At 51.3% G+C, this 20,185-nt stretch overlaps 11 protein-coding genes across 11 annotated transcripts; 5 read left to right on the forward strand and 6 right to left on the reverse strand.

Annotated features, from left to right (window-relative positions):
* Positions 1 to 633: 633 nt before the first annotated feature.
* Positions 634 to 852, reverse strand: BDZ99DRAFT_340180 (uncharacterized protein; the record flags this gene model as incomplete). The annotated part of the gene is made up of 1 exon (XM_033714356.1): positions 634 to 852. A coding segment is annotated over one exon (219 nt), but the record flags the coding sequence as incomplete, so codon positions are not given.
* Positions 853 to 3,916: 3,064 nt separating this feature from the next.
* BDZ99DRAFT_427957 (uncharacterized protein) lies at positions 3,917 to 6,052 on the reverse strand. The gene is made up of 2 exons (XM_033717176.1): positions 5,797 to 6,052; positions 3,917 to 5,731 (listed from the first exon to the last, which is right to left on the reverse strand). The coding sequence occupies exon 2, from the start codon at positions 5,696 to 5,698 to the stop codon at positions 4,385 to 4,387; it is 1,314 nt and encodes a 437-aa protein (XP_033569922.1). The 5' UTR covers positions 5,699 to 5,731; positions 5,797 to 6,052; the 3' UTR covers positions 3,917 to 4,384.
* On the forward strand, positions 5,911 to 6,560 carry BDZ99DRAFT_527052 (uncharacterized protein; the record flags this gene model as incomplete). The annotated part of the gene is made up of 2 exons (XM_033726199.1): positions 5,911 to 6,054; positions 6,090 to 6,560. The coding sequence occupies 2 exons, from the start codon at positions 5,911 to 5,913 to the stop codon at positions 6,558 to 6,560; spliced, it is 615 nt and encodes a 204-aa protein (XP_033569923.1).
* A 75-nt stretch (positions 6,561 to 6,635) lies between these two features.
* BDZ99DRAFT_548244 (DNA topoisomerase III) lies at positions 6,636 to 9,054 on the reverse strand. Its single transcript, XM_033726920.1, has 8 exons — positions 8,958 to 9,054; positions 8,710 to 8,907; positions 8,485 to 8,663; positions 7,945 to 8,434; positions 7,758 to 7,894; positions 6,984 to 7,713; positions 6,805 to 6,930; positions 6,636 to 6,746 (listed from the first exon to the last, which is right to left on the reverse strand). The coding sequence occupies exons 1-8, from the start codon at positions 9,033 to 9,035 to the stop codon at positions 6,711 to 6,713; spliced, it is 1,974 nt and encodes a 657-aa protein (XP_033569924.1). The 5' UTR covers positions 9,036 to 9,054; the 3' UTR covers positions 6,636 to 6,710.
* Positions 9,055 to 9,260: 206 nt separating this feature from the next.
* Positions 9,261 to 10,636, forward strand: BDZ99DRAFT_454238 (DUF1295-domain-containing protein). Its single transcript, XM_033718369.1, has 3 exons — positions 9,261 to 9,678; positions 9,735 to 9,875; positions 9,926 to 10,636. Exons 1-3 carry the CDS (start codon positions 9,298 to 9,300, stop codon positions 10,433 to 10,435), a joined length of 1,032 nt encoding a protein of 343 aa, XP_033569925.1. The 5' UTR covers positions 9,261 to 9,297; the 3' UTR covers positions 10,436 to 10,636.
* A 541-nt stretch (positions 10,637 to 11,177) lies between these two features.
* On the forward strand, positions 11,178 to 12,998 carry BDZ99DRAFT_512336 (uncharacterized protein). The gene is made up of 2 exons (XM_033724622.1): positions 11,178 to 11,547; positions 11,601 to 12,998. The coding sequence occupies exons 1-2, from the start codon at positions 11,435 to 11,437 to the stop codon at positions 12,811 to 12,813; spliced, it is 1,326 nt and encodes a 441-aa protein (XP_033569926.1). The 5' UTR covers positions 11,178 to 11,434; the 3' UTR covers positions 12,814 to 12,998.
* A 188-nt stretch (positions 12,999 to 13,186) lies between these two features.
* On the forward strand, positions 13,187 to 14,348 carry BDZ99DRAFT_427967 (40S ribosomal protein S9). The gene is made up of 4 exons (XM_033717177.1): positions 13,187 to 13,269; positions 13,350 to 13,448; positions 13,568 to 13,801; positions 13,861 to 14,348. The coding sequence occupies exons 1-4, from the start codon at positions 13,205 to 13,207 to the stop codon at positions 14,036 to 14,038; spliced, it is 576 nt and encodes a 191-aa protein (XP_033569927.1). The 5' UTR covers positions 13,187 to 13,204; the 3' UTR covers positions 14,039 to 14,348.
* A 128-nt stretch (positions 14,349 to 14,476) lies between these two features.
* Positions 14,477 to 15,764, reverse strand: BDZ99DRAFT_400660 (aldolase; the record flags this gene model as incomplete). The annotated part of the gene is made up of 2 exons (XM_033716180.1): positions 14,477 to 15,367; positions 15,552 to 15,764. The coding sequence occupies 2 exons, from the start codon at positions 15,762 to 15,764 to the stop codon at positions 14,477 to 14,479; spliced, it is 1,104 nt and encodes a 367-aa protein (XP_033569928.1).
* Positions 15,765 to 16,275: 511 nt separating this feature from the next.
* On the reverse strand, positions 16,276 to 17,314 carry BDZ99DRAFT_468621 (uncharacterized protein). The gene is made up of 6 exons (XM_033721297.1): positions 17,236 to 17,314; positions 17,065 to 17,127; positions 16,976 to 17,008; positions 16,869 to 16,924; positions 16,797 to 16,816; positions 16,276 to 16,735 (listed from the first exon to the last, which is right to left on the reverse strand). The coding sequence occupies exons 1-6, from the start codon at positions 17,236 to 17,238 to the stop codon at positions 16,662 to 16,664; spliced, it is 249 nt and encodes an 82-aa protein (XP_033569929.1). The 5' UTR covers positions 17,239 to 17,314; the 3' UTR covers positions 16,276 to 16,661.
* A 146-nt stretch (positions 17,315 to 17,460) lies between these two features.
* Positions 17,461 to 18,211, reverse strand: BDZ99DRAFT_468622 (uncharacterized protein). Its single transcript, XM_033721298.1, has 2 exons — positions 18,096 to 18,211; positions 17,461 to 18,042 (listed from the first exon to the last, which is right to left on the reverse strand). The coding sequence occupies exons 1-2, from the start codon at positions 18,155 to 18,157 to the stop codon at positions 17,628 to 17,630; spliced, it is 477 nt and encodes a 158-aa protein (XP_033569930.1). The 5' UTR covers positions 18,158 to 18,211; the 3' UTR covers positions 17,461 to 17,627.
* Positions 18,212 to 18,678: 467 nt separating this feature from the next.
* BDZ99DRAFT_454256 (Phox-like protein) lies at positions 18,679 to 19,707 on the forward strand. Its single transcript, XM_033718370.1, has 3 exons — positions 18,679 to 18,801; positions 18,860 to 19,181; positions 19,244 to 19,707. Exons 1-3 carry the CDS (start codon positions 18,724 to 18,726, stop codon positions 19,270 to 19,272), a joined length of 429 nt encoding a protein of 142 aa, XP_033569931.1. The 5' UTR covers positions 18,679 to 18,723; the 3' UTR covers positions 19,273 to 19,707.
* Positions 19,708 to 20,185: the final 478 nt, after the last annotated feature.

Here is a 20,185-nt window from a genome sequence, read left to right on the forward strand (position 1 = left end):
ATTGCCCCTTGTTGTCCACTAACCAAACCGCCACTGTCCTTGCTCTTACTTCCCTGGTCCTCCTGGTTCCGGTATTATCGGGTTGCAGACACAAGGGCTTCCAACGTGGCCGGTACAGAGGTGTCCTATCATCCTATTAGAATAAAGACCTATCGCTTTGCCAGCAGATGCAGGCACTGGGTGTGGCCCTAGGTTAGTATCCTAGGTAATAGGATGTCGGATGGTTATGGACGACAACCCTCTGTTTGTCTTCCTGTTGTCTGTGGGTATCGAGTTTAGTAGTGGCAAGCCGCCAAGACCCGTGAAAACTCTGCCATTCTGGCGGCGTTGAGGACGACGTTTCCAAAGACGACCTCTAGCCACGACGCAACGCCGCTGCACCAGTAATGAACGTGATTCTCACTCTCGTACGGGCCTTGCGGTTCGAACGAGACGGAAAGGAACGCCCGTACGACAATACGGGTCGAATCACGATTTTGGTGTTCCTTTAACCGCCGAGTATATTGTGCGTGCCTTCCGGAAGCTTGCGCCCCAGGTCGACGCCGTGAGCCTCGTAAGGGCCCCCATCTGGGCCGTGGCTTTGTTCTTCGTGGTGTTGATGTGCGGGCCCTATTTAAGTTTGGAATCCACCTGGACCCCTAGTATTCTTAGGTCTGTTATAGGGCCTTCGGTAAAGCCCTGTATATTAACTGTAGCTTTTACGTTAACAGACTTGCGGGCTCTTGTGAAGTGTATTAGGTGGTATTTATCTGGCGCAAAGACTGCTCTATGCTTTCTTGCCCACTCCATGCACCGGTCGTGCGCCCGTTCGATGGCCCTGCAGTTCTCTTCTGTGCTTTTGCTGTACGTAAGGATGTTTGTGTCGTCGACGAACCCGTAGGCCGTTGTATTGCCGCGCTGTAGCATTAGTAGGAGCGTGCTGGCGAAGAAGAGGAAGAGTATTAGTAATAGGGAGGAGCCCTGCGGTATTCCTGTGGTGACTGCAATAGGTTCCGCTATAAAGTTTCCGATGGCGAGTATTTAGGGGTATAATATAAGTTTAAAAATATAGATTTAGAAAATAGAAGTATAAATAGAAGTAGAAAAGTATAAAAGTATAAAAGTAGATAGATAGATAGATAGATAAATAGCCTATTAAGCTTTATTATAAAAAAGGAATATTATATTTCTCCGCATATAATACTATATATAAGGCCGTACGTAAGCTTATATATAAGCTTATATATAAGGTTATATAAAAGACGCCGTATATATAGCTATATATATAGTATTACACGCCCGCAACAGGGCAACCCCCTAATTTCCTATTGTCCTTCAATTCAATACCTCGGCTTTTGAGAAAAAAGGGCACGCGCGTACGGTAAGGGCACGCGCGCCCTAACGCGGACCCCGGACCTTACTAACCATCTGGACACCGTACAACCCTGGAACCTAGGGCCTACGGACACCGGATCGATCCTGGAGAATGCATAAAGATGGCTTACTCCGTGGCAATGCTCACAGAGCTGCCACGCGTCCCCCACAGCCGCGCAGAAACAAAAGGAACGCAAGGCGTTATACACTGTAGAAAACAAGGTTTTCACCCGACCGCTATAGAGCGAACGGTTTCCCCTTGTAAATAAAACCTAGATAGCACTGCCGCATAAACCCTAACGGGAGCTAAATCGGCCTAATAGAACCTAATAATAATAATAATATATAGTATTATATATAATATTACTCGCGGTATATATATAGCATTACTTATAGTATTATATATAACTATACGCGCAGTACCTATATATTTAGGAGGATGCCGAAACTATTAAAATATCGCCTAATATATTAGAACAAGAATAAGCGATATATTTTTTTATTCTATTATTTATATATATATATAGATATAAATCTATTTATAGATTATTTATTCCTTTATTCTAATAAAAAACCCTTTATTATTCTTTATTTTAAAAAAGAACCTTTTATTATTCTTTATTCTAATAAAGAACTTTTTATCCTAATAAAGAACTCTTTATATATAAAAAGGCTTTATTTTAATAAAGAAACGTTAACTCTTTATTATAATAAAGACTATATTCTAATAAAAAACAACTAAGGTATATTAAGACCGCTGCCTTGCTCCGTAAAACTAAATAATCTTAACTAGTTTATATACTAATTAGTAATATAATAGCTATTTAAACTTTTACTATTTTACCACGTGCTTTATATACCTTTATATAATAGAGGCTTCGTTCTATTAAGCCTAGGTTGCCTGTATTACGCCTGTATTACGGCCTGTATTACTGCTTACGCTCGCTTGTTTACTTCTAAAAGTAGCACGAGCGGAAGCTCCGAAGAGTCGGCCTAGTCGCTCTAGCTAATTAGAAGGTAATAAAGCGACAGGGTATACGTGGAGTAAAAAAAGGGTGTACTAATATCCCTCCCCTTATTATACTATATATTAGTAATATTAAATAGATTAACTTTTAGAGAAAGTATTTATATAAAGAGCTTCTCTAGCTAATATAGCCTATAAAAACCTAGTAAAGTAATATATAAAAAGGGTAGTATATACTCTATAGAATAGCTAAGCTATTATCTACTATAGCTTTTATTAGCTTTCTATATAAAGCTTTGCCTTAGTAGTTTATATTTATACTTTTTTAATAATTTATAAATTATAGCTATATAATATACTTTTTACTTTAGTACTATTCTATATATAAATCGCTTATAGCTTCTATATTTTTATTTTTATTCTTATTTTCTATTTTTTAAAATGCTTAATAGTATATATACTACTATACTAAACCTTATTTTAAAAGAAGATATATTAGCTGCTCTATAAATTAAGGTATTATATCTATTCCTTTCTATTCTATTTAATAGCTAGTTTTTTAAGTAATATAATATAGGACTTTTACTATAGTTACCTATAGTTCTATATTTAGAATTTATATTATAGTATTTACTTACTATAACTTTTAGGTTATATCTACCTATACTGGCGGTTTTAGCTTAATAAGCTAGCTAATAGAAATCTTCTTTAGTCTAGTTATATTATAGACGCCGTTGCTAATACCACTTTAAACCGCAACGGTATTATCGTTTAAATCTAATTTATATTCCTGGCCCAGCGCTCTTATTACTGGCCCGTTTATAAGAAGGTATAGTGGATTCAGCATCGTCTTTTAAGATAGCATTAAATAATAGATAATGTTACTATATAATTGCTTGATAGCTAGGACCCTGGCAAAGCAGTCCCGATAGACTAATGGTAGTTTCATTTTCCATCTAAGCGAGTGTCCTTCCGTAGCCCCTCCTTGTATCGACACTATCTTTCCATCATGGGATGGGCCTAAATGTCTTCAGATGTGGGTTTGATCTTAATATCCATCGTAAGTTTAGAGAATAGAGAGAGTCGACCGGGTTATTACCATTTATTTCCCGCAAGAGCAGGCACCAGCAGCACAGCCGCAATCGGCACAAGTGCATCCCTCTGTTCCGCAGCCTGGCATGATGGATGATGTTGGGTTGGTGAGAGAGGAGTAGATTATCTGAACAGGTTGTGGTTGAAGTTTGTCAAAGTTGGTGTTTCGTTGAAGAGATGACAGGTGGAGATGGAAGGGCGGAGTCGCATGATATTGTATATCTGGCCCTCTATTTAGTTCATTTTCCTGGGTACGCTATCGGTAGGAACGCAAAGGGATTTGCAATGTGACCAATACTCCGGCTATCGGCACCAATGATACTACGGGCCTCACGCCTGATCAACGACTGTTTAGGATCTTTTGAGCAAATTTCGTGGGGCAGACGCGGAAGAGCCGTCTATGGTTAGTCGTTGATACGAGCATGTCGCCGGAACACCACTTCTAAACCTAGGGCGATATGGTTATCATACTATTGCATGCGACTAGCAGATTGTACTTTGTATCCGGGGAAGCTTTGTGAGCAGCATTACGATCCCAGTTCAACATGTGGAGCTGAGATCTTAGAAGTTGTTTATCTACGTAAGTACATGAAGTGAGGAGACACCTAAGACCCGATTGTGTGGTCTCGAGGTTCATACTGGATAGATGTTTATCTAGCTAGTGTGCCCAGCGCATGCAGTGTATGAGGCCTGGGAGACACTGGCAATTACGGGCAATGGAAAATGCAATATGTCCGCCTAGACGGCCCTAAAATGTGGAATTGAGGGGTAAAATCCACCAGTCGAGAAAGCCCCGAAGTCAGCGCTTGACGTTCGGTAGCTGGGATCCCTTTTCCAATCGACCCTTTCCAACCCAGCTGGAAAGCTCAGCATAAAGAATGAATGATGCTCAGTGTCCATAGCAGGAAACTTGATTCGCGAACGAAGTCAAAAACGGACGTCCATCCGCATAAGAAGCGGAGGGAGATGTTGTTACATGGAGCCCATGCGAAGCAATGCCTCGATCGCCTCCCTTTCTTGAGTGTTTTGGTCGTACGAGTCCGATGGGACTGTAGCAGAAGAAACCCCCTTGCCAACACGGGTTCCCGATAAAAGAGAAGAAAATCTAAGATCTGGGGTAGCTTGCCTCCCAGGGCGGGAATGCTGATGGTGTTTCTGTAGTTGCAAAGAAGAGAACCTCGAGCGCTGGGTCGCAGATTTCGAGCCAGACGTGGATCCTATGTGCTTCAAGCGCGTTGGCGCTGAGCGTACCACAGCACTGACGCTGCGAGGGGCGTCTCTACGCCCGAAACAGTCGATGCCCTGTCTGAGGGCATCAGGACCAATGGCAGCCCAGTCTTCTTGGTCCGTAACATCATCCAGGTCGTCTTCCAGGCCTGGGATGTCTTCCGCCATTTCAGACGATTCGGATTCAGAGTCATGGTCAGATCCATCCAGAGACATCTTGTCTGCCTCGTGCTCTGCCATACTCATGTCTTCCATCTCTTCATCGCGGGAGCTTAGCACAGATTCTCCTGCCCAGCTGCCGGAGTAGATGTTGCGCGTATTTCGGCGGCCTTGTGGTATTTGGAGGCCACCTGCACTAGACAGAGTGTACGACTCGGGCACACTCGCTGGGGGAGAGACTCCGGTGCGCACCAAGCTATGCGCGGCGATGGGGACCGAGCCTTGTTGTGATGTCCTGCCTTCTCGGGGAGGGTGTCCTTTGAGACGTGCATCCCATCGGCCCCATCCTACCTTCTCGAACTCAACCTCTCCTTTGGTGCCGCCGCCGCCACGGCTCTCCAAAGCTCCAACAACGAGCCGTCGAGCTTTCGCAGGTGGTATCCTGGAGAACCCGGGAACAGACTGGGCTAAATGGTTCAGTACATGGCGGATCGCCATGGGTCCATGAGCTAGAAGTATGTCCGGAAGATGGTGCCTCGCAAGCATCACAGGCGTTATGGCGCCTGCTGCTTCGAGGCCAGAGAGAGCAGCGCGGGACAGCGCTGTTGGGTGGCCCTGCGCTGCGGCATGTTCCACGGCGTCCAGGAGGTCGACGTCGGAATCTGCCTGATTGGCAGGGGCGCGCGTCGAGCCATGAGGATGTTCCGAAAGAGCCTTGTGCGGCGGCAAAGTAGGAGATATAGAGTTCGGGGGCGTCAGGAGCATGGTAGGGTGCTGCTGGGAGAGGTCGGGGGCGTGGAGGAGCCCGCCATCGCGAGCCTTGGGGATATCCACAGAGGCAGTATGGCCGGCAAAGGCCACGGCGATGTTGGAGATGGGTCTGTCTGCGCGGGCGGCCATATCGACGGGGAAGGCGAAGGGAGGCGTGGTGGTCTGGTCCGATGAGTCAAGGCTCTCGCGCAAACGCTGCAGACGGCGTGTAGGGGCGGAACACTTACTGGACGGGAATATAGCTGTCGTAGAGGCAGGCGAGAGCAAACACACAGGTAGAGGCACAGAAAGCAAGCTGCTGTGAAGGAGCTGGCGGAACGAGGTGCAACTCGGGAACCGTGATGGACCGGGTTGGCGGAGGCGTGACGACGGCGCGGGAGCAGAGGGCGAGCGGCGAGCAGGCGACTGGCGGTGCGGCAGAGCGGCAGAGCGGCGGTGCGATGGAGCGTTGGATCGGATGCGATGCGTGGTGCAGAGCGTGGATGGTGAATGGTGGTGTTGCTGTGTTGACAGTCGACAGTCGACAGTCACAGGAGCTCGACAGCTGGTACTCGCGACGGCTGCGCTAATTGGCGCACCCGAGCTGGGCCCGATAAAGAAGGGGCCAAGGGGCGCAGCTGACCCGGCGCCACCAGTTGTTCCAAGGTTGCTTTCGGCATTCTACACGTCCCACTCCCTCCATCATGGTGATGGCGACCGTCGTCACATCGAGGTCGGCCCGTCTGTCAGCTTCGTATCCATGGGTCTCGCAGTACGCTCGATTATTCGAGCTGTTCGCCCAGGTCGACGCAGACTGCTCCTATCGCCCGAGCTGCTCTACTGTCTCTGCCTGTTGCTGCTCCGGCCTGTTCCGCCACCGCGACGACGGCTCTCCTATCAGCCCTCCACGCGGCTTGCGAGCAGCAAGAAACACCCGGAATCCATCACGATAGCCGAGACTCGCAGCCAGCGCTGCGCCGTCGACCCAGGCCGCACAGTGGGGCACGCGTGATATCTTTGGTGTGCCGTCAGACAAAGACAGAGCCCTTGCAAGGAAAAGCATCGCAACGAAACCCCGCAAAAACACGTGTTGCGCGACTGCAGGACTTCCCCGCAGCTTCATGCAAGGCCCCAGGCCCGCTCATGGCCGTCTCAGCGCTTCTCAGCCATTCGCCTGTGGTATGTACTTTCTGATGGCCTGAGTGGTTGGTTGTGTCAGTCAACAGGCGCTCCAGCCGTGCTTCATTCACACTCACCGTCTTGAGCACGTTCATCTGCTGCGCTGTCCGCATGAAGACCGCTCTGTACAGCTCCAAATTTTGATGCACCACATCGCTGCGAGTCGCCGTGCCTGCGCATATTGCTCGCATCTGCAGTTCCATCTGCTGACAGTCAGCACACCTCTGCGCCACAGAAATCGCGCAGCTCTATTTACCTCCTTGCGCAGGAACGGCTTGCTCAGACTCGTGTCAAAGCCCACGTTGTCGTATCCCTCGATCAGTGCCACCCCAAGCGTTGTTGGTATGAATTCTTGAATCCCGCTATTGCCAGCCGCAGGAGCTGCATTCCCACTGTCCCCCGCCACTCGTCCTCGACCCGTCCCGCTTCTACCTCCTCGTGAACCCGTAGTCAAGCGTACTTCGCCATTGCCACCAGCCCGACCGCCGCCTTTTGGTCTTGTCATAACGTAGGCACGCTCCTTGATCTTAGCAATGTGCTCCGCCATTGTGGCATCGGTGCCAATACCGTTTGCATCCATGAGCGAGATCAGCTCTGGTTCAGTCAAGTATCCTGGCGCTGTGGTCTTTCCATCCGTCATCTGAACCTCTTTCGGAACAAATGTTTCACCAACATCAAATCGTGGTAGTTGCTGGCTGCTTTCCCATTTGTCGTACGGGTACACGTCCAGGTAGTTGCGCTGGATGACAATGAGTCCATGGGCTCGGAAGGCTTCTCCGCCGTATTCGACCTCTATGTTCGTCGACTCGCCTAAGGCATCTTCTGAACAGCAGGCCAGGAATCGGCGAACGACAAATTCGTAGACTCGTCTTTCTTCATCGTTTTGGAGCTGATCCCTCACGACAAAGTTGACTGGGTGGATCGGTGGATGCGCTTGATCGTTGTGTCTCCCGCTCCGGGGCTGTCTGAACTGGCTATTTATAAGACTAGGCTGTTAGCACTGACTTGCATGCTAGTATAGTGCACATACTTCCGAGCAAATGGGCCCCAGTCTGCATCTTGTTGCTGTTTCTCGACGAGACTCCTCAAGTCCATCCCCTTGTCGAATTGGTCTGTTTCGGTCCGAGGATAGCTTATCCATCCTTTCGTGTACAAATCTTCTGCAACCTTCACCAGTGTAAGCAGGAGTGAGATCGGGGTTTCGAGTGGGCGACTACCTTCATTACCCGCTGGCTGTCCATTCGTAGAAATCTACTGCCCATTTTTTGCAGCTCTACAGTCGTCAACGGCAAGGGCTTCCATTTCGATGTCGGCTTCGTCTGCATGCTCGTCACCCTTGCCATTTTCGCCGCGAGGCATCTTTCGAATATGATGGTAACAGCCATCCGATCGAAGAGATGCCCCCGCCTCCAATTAAAGTTGACCTTGATGTCATCCTTCTCATGCATCAGCTTGAGTAGCCAGAAGGTTTCCGGGACAAAATTCTTCACTCGGAAGTACCGCTCGACTACGAAGCCTAAGGTGGGAAATTGACAAGAACCGTAGCTGATGACTTTGTTCTCTTGACTGATCAAGGATTGGAGGGCCAAGGTCTGCAGGCGTGTGAACGCAGCCCCTAAGCGGAGGTCCAACTCTATGCGGGCCGCCACGGCGTTTGCTTGCTTTTCATCTAGCGATATTGGATTTGTTGCCGCATTAATGACATGACTGTGTGCCTTTAGTACGCGACATCAAGATCAATTCCAAGGGCTACAAACGCTCGCTCAATGTTGCTGAATCGTGCTCTCTTAACGTCTAGTCTGGGATTCACTCTCAGGGCTATGTCCCGGATCTCGGTCCCGATGTGCTCGCCTTCGCGATCGCAGTCGGTCCAAATGAAAAGGGCTTGGGCGCCTCGAGCTTGCTCTTCAATGTTCCTAGCGATGGCTTTTTTGTCCTGAAGTTGATTAGTAGGGAATTATCGGCGTGCCCGGCCCACTGACCTCAACGACGGAGTTGATTATCGGAGCGTCGAATAGGTCTAGCGGATCGCAAGAGTTCCATGACGAATATCTTGGGGCAAACTCCTGGTGTTTGATGTGTCCAACAACACTCGTGAAGACGACGTTACTTGCGCCCCAGCGCGTGAAGTTGTAGTCGAAAACGTAGTTCTTCACGTAAGTTACACCGTTCACGTTCCGCTGGAAAACCTGTCAGCCTCAGCGGTCCGCAGCCTGGGATGGTGGCCTACCGCTTGCGCGCGAGCGAGGTGGTTGGCTACGGCCTTTGCAATTGAAGGTTTCTCCGCAACACACAAAATTTTCCCCATGGCGCCCACGGCGCTTTCGTTAGGGGAGGGTTTCTCTGGTGTCGATCTGGCTCCCATGTGACGTCGCGTCAAGACGAAAAGTCGAGCGCGTTGTTTTGACGACGGCGTGTCCACGAAGGCCGGGCGATTTATTCCCTGCGACGAAAAAGGCACAGCGGCCACGGAACGAGCCGAACACGCCTGCAGGTGGTGACTTCATCACGACCCAACTTCAACGTCCTTAACCTCCAATTTCACAAACCTCTTCAACTCGCCCCCAGCGATGATAGTTCCACCGTCGCTCGTGGCGCTGCCTGCCGTGCAGACCGTCACCGACTGTGCAGACTTCTCCCTTTCCATTGTCCCCTACCTCCCGCAGCTACGACAGCTCCCCCAGCTTGTCTGGCAACACATTGCCGACGCCGATGCCCTGAGGGCGCTCTATGTGTCCACGAACCCTGCAATCACGGCGCTTGCGTTTGCCTTGTTTTTGACGCCTCTGGTCCTTGTCGTCTCTGAGTTCAACCGCAACTATTCCCAGGTCGACAGGCTCTGGAGCTTCCTCCCGGCAATCTACAATGCACACTATACTCTCTGGGCGCACATGGCTGGGCTGCACACTGAAAAGCTAGATCATATAATGGCAATTAGCACTCTCTGGAGCGTATGTCACACTTGTCGTTTTTGAATGAGAATAGCATTACTGAACGCTTCTCTTAGATACGTTTGACGTTCAATTACTGGAGGAAGGGAGGCTACTCAGTAGGATCTGAGGATTACAGATGGGAAGTCCTAAAGCCGATTCTTGGACCGACGTTGATGTTCATCTTCAACGTTCTGTTTATCTCCCTGGCCCAAAATGTACGATTTACCGTCTACCGTCCGCATCGCTTGACTCACAGACCCACCAGCTTCTGCTATTTGCTATAACCACGCCCACTTACATAATACTCTTGACATCCAGAGTTATCGGCAGCGAAATGGGCACTGTCGACAACGTCTTCTCCCGACTCATGTTCTTCCTAGTTCTCGTTGAGTTTTTCGCCGATCAACAGCAATGGAACTTTCAACAAGCCAAGAAAAAGTACCAAAACACCGCCAAACCTGCTTCGAATTATACTCGCGAAGCCCTGGATCGCGGATTCGTGACGTCTGGGCTATGGGCATATTCAAGACACCCGAATTTCGCGGCCGAACAGGCCTTTTGGGTCGCCCTGTACCAGTGGGGCTGTTTCCAAACAGAGGTCTTCGCAAACTGGACTTTCGTGGGGGCCATTGGGTATCTCGTGCTGTTTCAGGCGAGCACATGGTTCACAGAGAGAATAACGGCCAAAAAGTATTCGGACTACAAGATCTATCAGAAGAGTGTTGGAAAATTTCTGCCTGGCTGGAACTCCAAAAGTGGAAGCCAATTCCCTTAATCGCAGCGAGTGGCTTTGTAGAGTGATAGTCGATTAATAAGGCTGAGAATACCCCTAGCTAGCCACATTTACTTAATAACCTGCGAACCGCATACACTATGTTCGCTACAAATACTGCGTCACATTTTAGAAGGAAACCAATAATGCGCACCTATTCTTAGTAGTTACACACGCCGTTGTTAATAAATGCACAGCCTTTACTATTTTCCTATTTGCTGCTTTAGTGAGCGCGGCTATAGTCACCGTTTACCAACGTCAGGGAAATAGTTCCCTGCGGATTTCTAGCGGCTCGCCGCAGTTTGCTGCTAACGGCGCGGTTTACGCCAGCTACTCCATGGCGTATGTTCCTCGCGTCTAACACCAAAATTACCAAATGCTGCTCGTAAAGCTGTGCTTGAAATATTACCGAACTTTAAAAAATTATATAGAGCTCAATTTTAATGCAATTAAGGGCGGAATAGGCGTAAATTAATAGGAGAGACTAGGGCTTCCTTTTCTGCACACCGCTTAATAGCTTAAAAAAGTAAATAAATAATGTTTTATAGTTTTGCAGTGTGCATAATTATACATTCAACGTCGGCAGGTCGGATTTGTAGGGGGCCCTGCTAAGCGGCGACGCCGGCTACGCGCTACTGCAAGCCAAACGCCAGCTTTTAAATTCTTGACTTACGAATGGATTACGAGGGACGGTGACAGCTGGATCCTATCGTCACCGCCCGGCAGTATTCTTTCGTGCAGGCGCCCTGGAACAAAAAGTGGCAGTCACAAATCTGTGAATTTATTCTACAATTAGATTCACTTTAGCAACACACTCCCTCTAGGCTTTTGTGCGCTTGCTTAGCACCATCTAATATCTACGGGTACGTGATCAGAAATTGCCACTTTACGTTCAAGGGAGACTGGCAAGAAGGACAGAAAGACGAATGTCACTACAGTCGGTTACGATTCACTGATCCACGGAAGCGTGGCCGCGCCGCCTCCCTACCCTACTTCACTACAATGCCGGCGGAGGGTTTCGACGACGAGTATGTTGTTGGTCGGCTGAAGAGCGATGCGGCGGCCAGCGCAAAGAAATACGAGTTAGTAGGGCTTGAAGCTTACATGCCTAAGAGGTGAGTGCTGTCTCCCTAGACCTTCTCGACGTCTTACTAACACACCAGGGCAGTAGACCTACGATGGGCGCACCAAAGCCGAATACCAGGTTTCTAAGGAACATTATACGTGAGACGGATAGCCACAATGCGGCACTGTTGGCGAAAGAAGCAGAAGATGCGAAGAATAGGCTAAAGGCGTTGCGCCACCAGAAGGAGGGGAGGTTGTCCCCGTATGTGAGCGACCTGCGCGGTGCCCGGGGCGACAGGGAATCTCAGCGACCTTCGAAGAGAAGGCGGGACGATGAGGGCGAGGACAAGAAGGAGCATCGCAGAGAGAGACGATCTGAAGAGTCCGGTCGACCTAGGGACAGAAGAGACAGGTCCGAGGATCGATACCGGCGGCATGCAAGTTCAAAAGATGAGGAAACGAGGAACACCAACTCTCGGCGTGGAGATAGGCAGAGGGAGAAGGGCGACACGCCCGCGAGCGAAGAGGACGAAGAGATGGGAGAGTCCTCAAAGCGCTCACGCCGCCACGACCGGAGCCGGGACCGAAGGCGAAGACACCGAAGCAGAAGCGAGTCGGAGGACAGAAGCGCCCGGAATGAGCAAGATTCTCGTCGCGACCTTAGGCACCGAAGGTCTTATTCTCCTCAATCTCCCTCTCGTTCGAGGTCACCAAAGAAGTCGGAACGACGCCACAACCCTACTCGGTCAAAATCACACAAATCCAGTCAGACGCCACGAGGTCCTACTCCCTCCGAACGGACACGCTCTGCAAGCCCTCATACGAAGCATGCTGGTCGGAAATCCCACTCTAGCAAGCATCGAGCCAGAAAACACCAATCTCCTTCAGTGGCATCAGCCTCCGACCCCCTGGAGGCAATAGTAGGACCTGCTCCTCCACCCCCACCACCGAAGGTTCGACTGCGTGGTCGTGGCGCCTTCAGGGCTGCTTCGGCTATGGACGAGCACTTCTCTGCATCTTATGACCCTACTGCCGATGTGCAGGTCAACTCCGACGTGGAGGGTGATTGGGACGAGGCGCTGGAGGCCATGAGGGACCGGCAGAAGTGGAAGCAGCAGGGTGCAGACCGTCTTCGTGCTGCTGGTTTCACGGACGCGATGGTCAAGAAATGGGAGAACGGCGGGGAAAAGACAGAGGAAGACGTCGTGTGGGCTAAGAAGGGTGAGGGGAGGGAGTGGGATCGCGGGAAGGTAGTTGGCGACGATGGTGTTGTGGATGTCCAGGCAGAATGGGGCAGGCTTAAGGATATTTATTGAACATTGGACTGTGATGGAGTAGACTTGAGGATCATTATTACATACTCTAGTATAATGGGTCGTGTTGCAGAGCTGGTATGCATATCATTATCGTAGCATATAGAGTCTAGTCTAAGGGGTGTCCGGTGACATGTCTTTGCGAATATAAAGTAGAGAGGAAGCTATGTGAGCTTCTCGTATCCCCGTCAGTTTCCTCATAGTGAACCTTGCTCTATAATTCAGCTGCCTCCAGTCCATTTCACAGTATCGAGTTCAAGTTGAATGAGCGCTGCCAAATATGGCCTAGCGCATCGCACGGACCACCCACCAGAAGCGAGCCAAGCCCACTGACCTTTTCATTTCACGACTCCACCTCCATCTTCGAACCTTCGAACATCGACAACCCGCGAAAATGGCTCCCCGGTCGTACTCCAAGACTTACCACGTCCCTCGACGCCCGTTTGAGTCTGCTCGTCTGTATGTGCAATCCCCAGGCCACTGAGCACGCGCTTGCCGCTGCTCATGTCGGGGTGCCAGTAAGTTAATGGTTTGGACAGGGACACGGAGCTGAAGCTCGTCGGCGAATATGGCCTCCGCAACAAGCGCGAGGTGTGGCGCGTGCAATTGACGCTGTCCAAGATCCGTCGTGCTGCCCGGTATGTTATCTCGGTTCCCTTTCCCTCCGTCTTCAAATTGCGAGCTGTATGGCAAGGCTGCGCGGTCGTAGATAACACAAGTCTGAGGGCTTCCATCGCTAACGGACATCGTCTTGCAGTCAACTTCTCACGCTCGAAGAGAAGGACCCCAAGCGTCTCTTCGAGGGCAATGCGCTCATTCGCCGTCTCGTCCGCGTCGGTGTGCTCGACGAGACCCGCATGAAGCTCGATTACGTGCTGGCTCTGAAGATTGAGGATTTCTTGGAGCGCCGTCTCCAGACCTGCGTCTACAAGCTCGGTCTAGCCAAGAGCATCCATCACGCCCGTGTCCTCATCCGCCAGAGACATATCCGGTGAGTGCTTTCCCCGGAACGCGGCTGGCCCACAATAGGGTACTAATGGATTATATCAGTGTCGGCAAGCAGATCGTCAACGTCCCCTCTTTCGTCGTCCGTCTCGACTCCGAGAAGCACATCGACTTCGCGCTCACCTCGCCGTTCGGTGGTGGACGCCCCGGTCGTGTCAGGAGGAAGAAGGCCAAGGCAGCGGAGAAGAAGGATGATGATGAAGGCGAGGAGGATGAGGAGTAGATGCTCCATACAGGTGCAATGTCGTGGGATGAACGATGAAGCTGGCGTGCTTGGGCATGGTCTCTACGGTTCACAAAATTCAAAACTTCAGATGTCATTCCGTGTCAAAGTAAGGCTGCATGACCCGCTGGAAAGATAATCAGTGGATTTAGCTGCAGTGCTTGGAGATAGGTTCACCTAGCTGCCAGCATGTTGACAATTCCTCCACTTTCATGTCTTGAGCCTCGATTAACAGTGTGTGCCGTGCTAAGTCGAAATGCCACAACCACGTGCTTCAATCTATGTTCAAACATCCCTATATAATCATCCTACTCCTATTATAGATGGCGCCGTCTGACATAGTGACCTGTCCCGGAACATCTGAAAGCGCTGAACCACTCTCCGCAGTGGGAGCAAACCCACACATGCCTCCAACTCGCCATACCATCAAGCGCCCCCCTAATACCCATCCACCGAATTATCAGTATACAACCTCGTCACCCCGCCCCCAGGCCTCTCCGCTCTCGCCTTCTCCTCAGGACTCAACTCCCTCTCCTTAACCACCCGCCGCGCCTCCTGCATAATCCACAACCCACTGCTCGTCCCCAGCCGCGTCGCGCCCGCCTCCAGCATCCTCACCGCGTCCTCCAAGCTCCGCACGCCCCCACTCGCTTTCACCTGCATCCGCCGGCGGCGTACCGGCGACCCACCCCCGCTTGGTTGCTGCGTGCTGAGGTAGTTCGCGGCGGCCGTCATGAGCACGACGTCGTCGAGGGTGGCGCCGCGGCCCGCGAAGCCGGTTGAGGTCTTGATGAAGTCGAAGTTTGCGGCCGCGGCGAGGGTGGCGGCGGCGAGGATCTGGGACGGGGTTAAGGCGGCGGTTTCGAGGATGAGCTTGAGAGTAGTCGGAGCGGGGCAGAGGGAGCGGAGGGAGGCGAGCTCGGTGTAGATGGCGCTGTAATTCGGGGTTGGAGGCGCTGCTGAGGATCCTAGTAGCGAGGAGGCAGCGGACGAGGAGAGGTCAGAGTAGGGGCCTTCTATTGCTAGAGCCTTGGAGGAGAAGGGTCTGCTATTGGAGGCTGTGTTGGAAGCTGTGATGCTTGCGGTTGTGGCGTCGCTGGGGACGGATTGGTGGCTGCCTGGGGGAGGGGAGACGCTGGTCAGGATGGCGTGGTTGAGGACAATGTCGAGCTCGCTGGCGCCGGCGGTGACGGCGGCTTGCGCTTCGCGGAACTTGGAGTGCGAGTCTTGGGTGCCTTCGTGGAAGCCGACGACGCAGGCGACGACGACGGGGGAGCCTTTGAGGTTGGAGACGCAGCGGGCTACGAAGGGGAGGCGGACGCAGACGCTCTGGGGTTGGGAGGCATGTCAGTTCGAGTTGTATGTGAAATTTGATATTGGGATGCCCTGGAGGGATCATGCATTTGGAATTTACAAACCCTCGGTCGAAGAGAAGTAGGAGAAGAATATCGCGAGATGAAAGCCATAGACTTTGGACAAGATGATACGAGAGTGCCAAGGTAAAGAAACCAACCTTGAAGCCTTCAATCCTGGCCTCGGAGCACAGCGCATCAATCTGCGTTGCCGTAGCATCCAGTTTCAAGAGCGTGTGGTCGATTGTCTGCGCAAATTCCCTGCTGTTCAATTTTGGTACCGCCCTCGGCTCCAGCTTAGCCACCACGTTCTTCTGCGTCTCTGCAATCTGTACAGCCCATTCGGCATTGGTGTACCGGTCCGTCATCACCATGTCTTCTAAGTTTGCGGTAGGAGTTTGGGGTTGTCCCTTGGAGAGCTGCGAGGCAGCTAGACCGAGGTCAGTGGTGGGTGTTGAGGGCTCGGGCGTCATGATGCTTGATCTGATTGTGCCTGACTCGTAGGCGTGAAAGTAAATCTGGATTGATTGGAGATCAGCTTCTCATAAATGGATATAAAGCTATTCGACGGCCGGAGCCGCCATTTCTGTGGTCTTGTGCCTCCTAAAGGCAGGTGGACAGTTGCGTCTGGATTGACATGGATCATCTCAGAAGTCAGATTGCTATTGGCTTGGTGCACTGCCAAATTATGCGAACAAGATGCAGCTCTGGTTGGATGTCTGTTTGATTGGCTCCCTAGATTCAGAATTGTTCGATGTATTCAAATGCTTTCAAGATAAATGGTCATGTTTATGGAGGGGTTGCGTGCTATCAAGGAGTGTTGTCGCTTGGGAGTTTCGACGTTGCGTGTGGTGTCACTAGCGATATATGTGAGGGGTAGCATGGTGATAAAGAGCCGATTTTGAGCTTTATAGAAAGACCGCTAGCATGTGGAGGTATCCTCGATGCTCGCAAACCGGTCCTCACCCCGAGGACGATGCCCAGAGCTCGTGAAATGCCATCTCTCCTCCCACATGCATGTAAGTACACAGAGGTAGTGAAAGAAGCCAATATGAAGTATTCCAGCCAACAGGAAAGAGAGGTAAGGGTGGTGGATCAACGCTAGATATCCGGAACTCCCGTTTTGAATTTTTGGCTTGATTCGAACGAAGATCCCTCTTCTATCCCGCTAGTCGATTCGAGTGAAACCCGTGAGATCTACCGCATCGTCTCGAATACATCGTCGTCGTGAGCCATCCCATGTATCGCCATCGCTCGCACCCGCAGATCCTCTACTTCCTCCGGAAAGAGCAGCCCTCGGTCAACCTGGCCTTGCCACCGGTCGGCTGGCACAGAACTTGCGAGCCTGGATTATCACATTTGGTCAGTTCGCGGTTTCGTTGGGAGCAGCGGTGGGGCAATCTCACATCCTTGGCACGTAACAACGCTGTTGTCAATGTTAGCTAGTGTAGGTAATGGACAAGGGGGGTGGTTCGTACGTGTTGGCATGTGAGAAGACGGTTGTGATGGTGAAGCAGCCAGGGCACTTCACATCCTGTAATTTTCATCAGAGGAGCCCATCGCGGTGAACAGGTATGCGCCATACCATGAAGAAGCTTCGGGGCGCGGGCACGAGGGTCTGCCGTCATTTGTCAATATCCATCCATCCCAGCCTCGGGGGTCGAGAACACGGACCTTGAGCTTGTGCTTGCGGGCTTCTGCCTGGGGAGTTGGGTTGAGGAGATCTTGTGCGAGAACCTAAGGACATCGAGGTCAGAGAGGGCTTCGAATTGACGATGCAGACCGCCGGTCGTGTGGCAGCCTAGGGAGCGGAGTATCGACTGGTTGGCGGCGAGGGAAACTCACCATGATGACGGTGTTGCAGTGATGTAGAGGATTGTCGTGGTCCTTGGATGGATGGCGATGTCGACGTTGACGTTCTCGAAAGGAGCGGAAGCAGAGGAGGTCTTGAAGATGTGGCGACGAGAAGTCGATTGTGGGCAGGCAGCACGGGCCACTCGCTAAAATACCCCTGCTACCTGCCGTTCACGGACTTCGAGCAGCGCCTACTCTTCACCATATTTCTCGAATGGCAGTTAAACAATATTCAATTACGCCCCTGTACATAGCTGCGGATGTGTAAGTAGTAGGCTCCTTGTCTTATACATTTACTTCATGTGCATTCGGTTCAATGACAATCTTAAGTGAACTTTTGCCGGTGCGCTCCCCTCCACGCAATTTCTACATCCCGAAACACATCACACCTTCTTCACCTTCTCTGCCTTCTCGTCGTCGTCGTCGTCGTCCCCCCCAAACAATCCAAGGAAGTAGATGCTCCTCACCGCAAACAGAAGAGCTGTAAACCCCACATTTCCCCACGCCATTCCGTTCCAGCTACTCACGCTCCACCCATCCGCCCCGAGTCCCCACAGCGTCACGACAATGTGACCGATATCCGCGATCCAGAGTGCGAGCAGATAGGCCCGTACTGTTTTGAGCTCATCTGTCGTGTTGAGGATGAAAAGACCAAGCAAGGCCAGTAGACCGTAGCAGTTCCCCAGCTGCAGGGCGAGCACGTGTTCAGTGAGGTAGAGCGGGTGAGGCGGCTCAAAGGGGCTTTGGGAGGAGACGAAGGATGCCGGTGCGAGGAGGGGCCCGAGATATCCTGCCGCACTGGATGGGGGTTCAGGAATGGTCTTGAGGGCAGTTTGGAAAAGGGGGCCTACGTGGAGAGGGGCTCGATGATTGTGAAGACTGTGCGAGGGAAAGTAGGGAGTTTGGACGCCATTTTTCTGAAGGAGTCTTTGCGGTTTGGACGCGTGACTTTCTAGATTCGTGAATCTAATACTACGAGGCGTCAGAATAGACACCAAAATGTATATGAGTGAAATGAAATCCAATTTATCCGACTATACGAAACATGTCGCAAAGTGGCATCTTCTCGTGTAAAAGTTCATGAGAAGGGATAGAATTGGGTTGGATGTAAAAATGACTTGCATCGAAGGAGCATCTACACCTCAAAGTCTCTGATATAGACTGGAGTTCACAGTTGAACCTCAGGAAAAAGGGGTTGGTTGAGTAGAACGGCAGGCCTACATAGAGAAAAGGAACTTGGAAGCTTACCGGATCTCAATTGCAACTATAGAGGGAGCCTGAGAATCGACCCTAACAATTTGCGGATTTGTGGGGTGAATGTATGTACGATGAGCAAACGAGGCAGATGAATGGCGGAGATGAACCCCGCTGGCCAAAGCGCGCGGGGCGAGGATTGTTAAGGACCTCATCGCCGAAAGAAGTGCCCTCACCACCACAACACTCCTGCTACGAGGCTTCTGAGAGTCGCAGCCCTTCGCCATGCAGTCTCTCCCTGACGCCCGAACGCAGTCGTTCGAGGAGCTCTATGGCCCTCCCGAGAACTTCCTCGAGATCGAAGTGAGTGCCGCCCGCGACGCCGACGTCCCCCCACTGTCTCTAACAAACTTGTCCCCAGGTCTGCAACCCGATGACCCACGGCATGGGCCGCGGCATGTATACCACATACGAGATCCGGATGAGCACAAACATCCCCGCCTTCAAGCTCAAGTCGTCCTCGGTGCGCCGCCGCTACAGCGAGTTCGAAGCCTTCCGCGACATCCTCGAGCGCGAATCCGCCCGCGTCACCATCCCTCCCCTACCGGGCAAGGTCATCACAAGCCGCTTCTCAGACGATGTGATCGAGCACCGCCGCGAGGGCTTGCAACGCTTTCTCCAGATAGTCGTTGGCCATCCTCTCCTGCAAACGGGATCGAAAGTGCTGGCCGCCTTCGTGCAGGGTGAGTGCGCGCGTTGCGTTGTGTTAATACATCGAAGCTAACCTGATACTTTACCTTCCTAGATCCAAACTGGGACCGTCACGCATGGTAGACTCCTCGGGATTGCAATCTACTCCGACTTTCTTCTGCTTTGGTGTGCGCACTCCAGCCTCGGGTGATCGCACGACCGCCACGCTCGGCAAATAAGTACCGAACACAGGGTCTGGGAGACTACAAATTGGGGACTGTGATAAGGGGCGGTGTTTTCTGCTTTGGAGTTCCCCATTGCTGGTGTTGGTCGATTCTGGCTGGGAGGCTCCCACCCTTTCTAATCCCTCGCCACTTGGCGCAAGTCCTTTGCCTCAACTGTTATCTGAAGCATTCTAAATTAGCGGTTCCCTTGGTATTCGAGTTCCTCCTCAGGTTGTACAAGACCCACGGGGTTGTTCTGCTCTCTCGCACTCAAAGAGAGATCTGAAAGCTAGCGCTCTTGCATCTGGCGTGGTTCTCCTGTACTTTCTAGTTTGCGTGAGGATGAATGATATGGCGTTTGGCTCGTTTTCTGTCATCTTCTTCTCGAAATACCCTTTCAGCTCGTATTATTAAGTTCAATATAACATAAGTACTACACTGCTAGCTTCCACTTGTTTCAAACACGCTAGTTTCCATCTAATCCTGTTTGGGATTTTGAGCGCCGGCATATCTTCAATACTTACTGCTCGGCGACGGGTGTGTGGGATTATCCCCTAGCCACTACTTCCCCGCAGGATTCAATGCGGCTCAGAAGGCGCCTAGTTGCATGTCACCCACGATATAATGCTCCCTGCTGGTGAAGTCGCGAATCGTAAGGCGAATATAAGCCGAGTGGAGGACAACGCCAAGAAGAACGACCAGAGTCTTACATCCATCTTCCTCGTATATAGTTTGGAGAAGGGGTGATTTTGTTCTGCGGCGTGGAGTATGAGAGAGGGAGCCATGAGGCGGTGAAGGTGGCGGGGTGGGATTGAGCGATAGGGATCTGGTAG

This window comes from Mytilinidion resinicola, assembly GCF_010093595.1.
Source record: "Mytilinidion resinicola strain CBS 304.34 unplaced genomic scaffold BDZ99scaffold_29, whole genome shotgun sequence".
NCBI classification, from domain to species: Eukaryota; Fungi; Ascomycota; class Dothideomycetes; order Mytilinidiales; family Mytilinidiaceae; genus Mytilinidion; species Mytilinidion resinicola.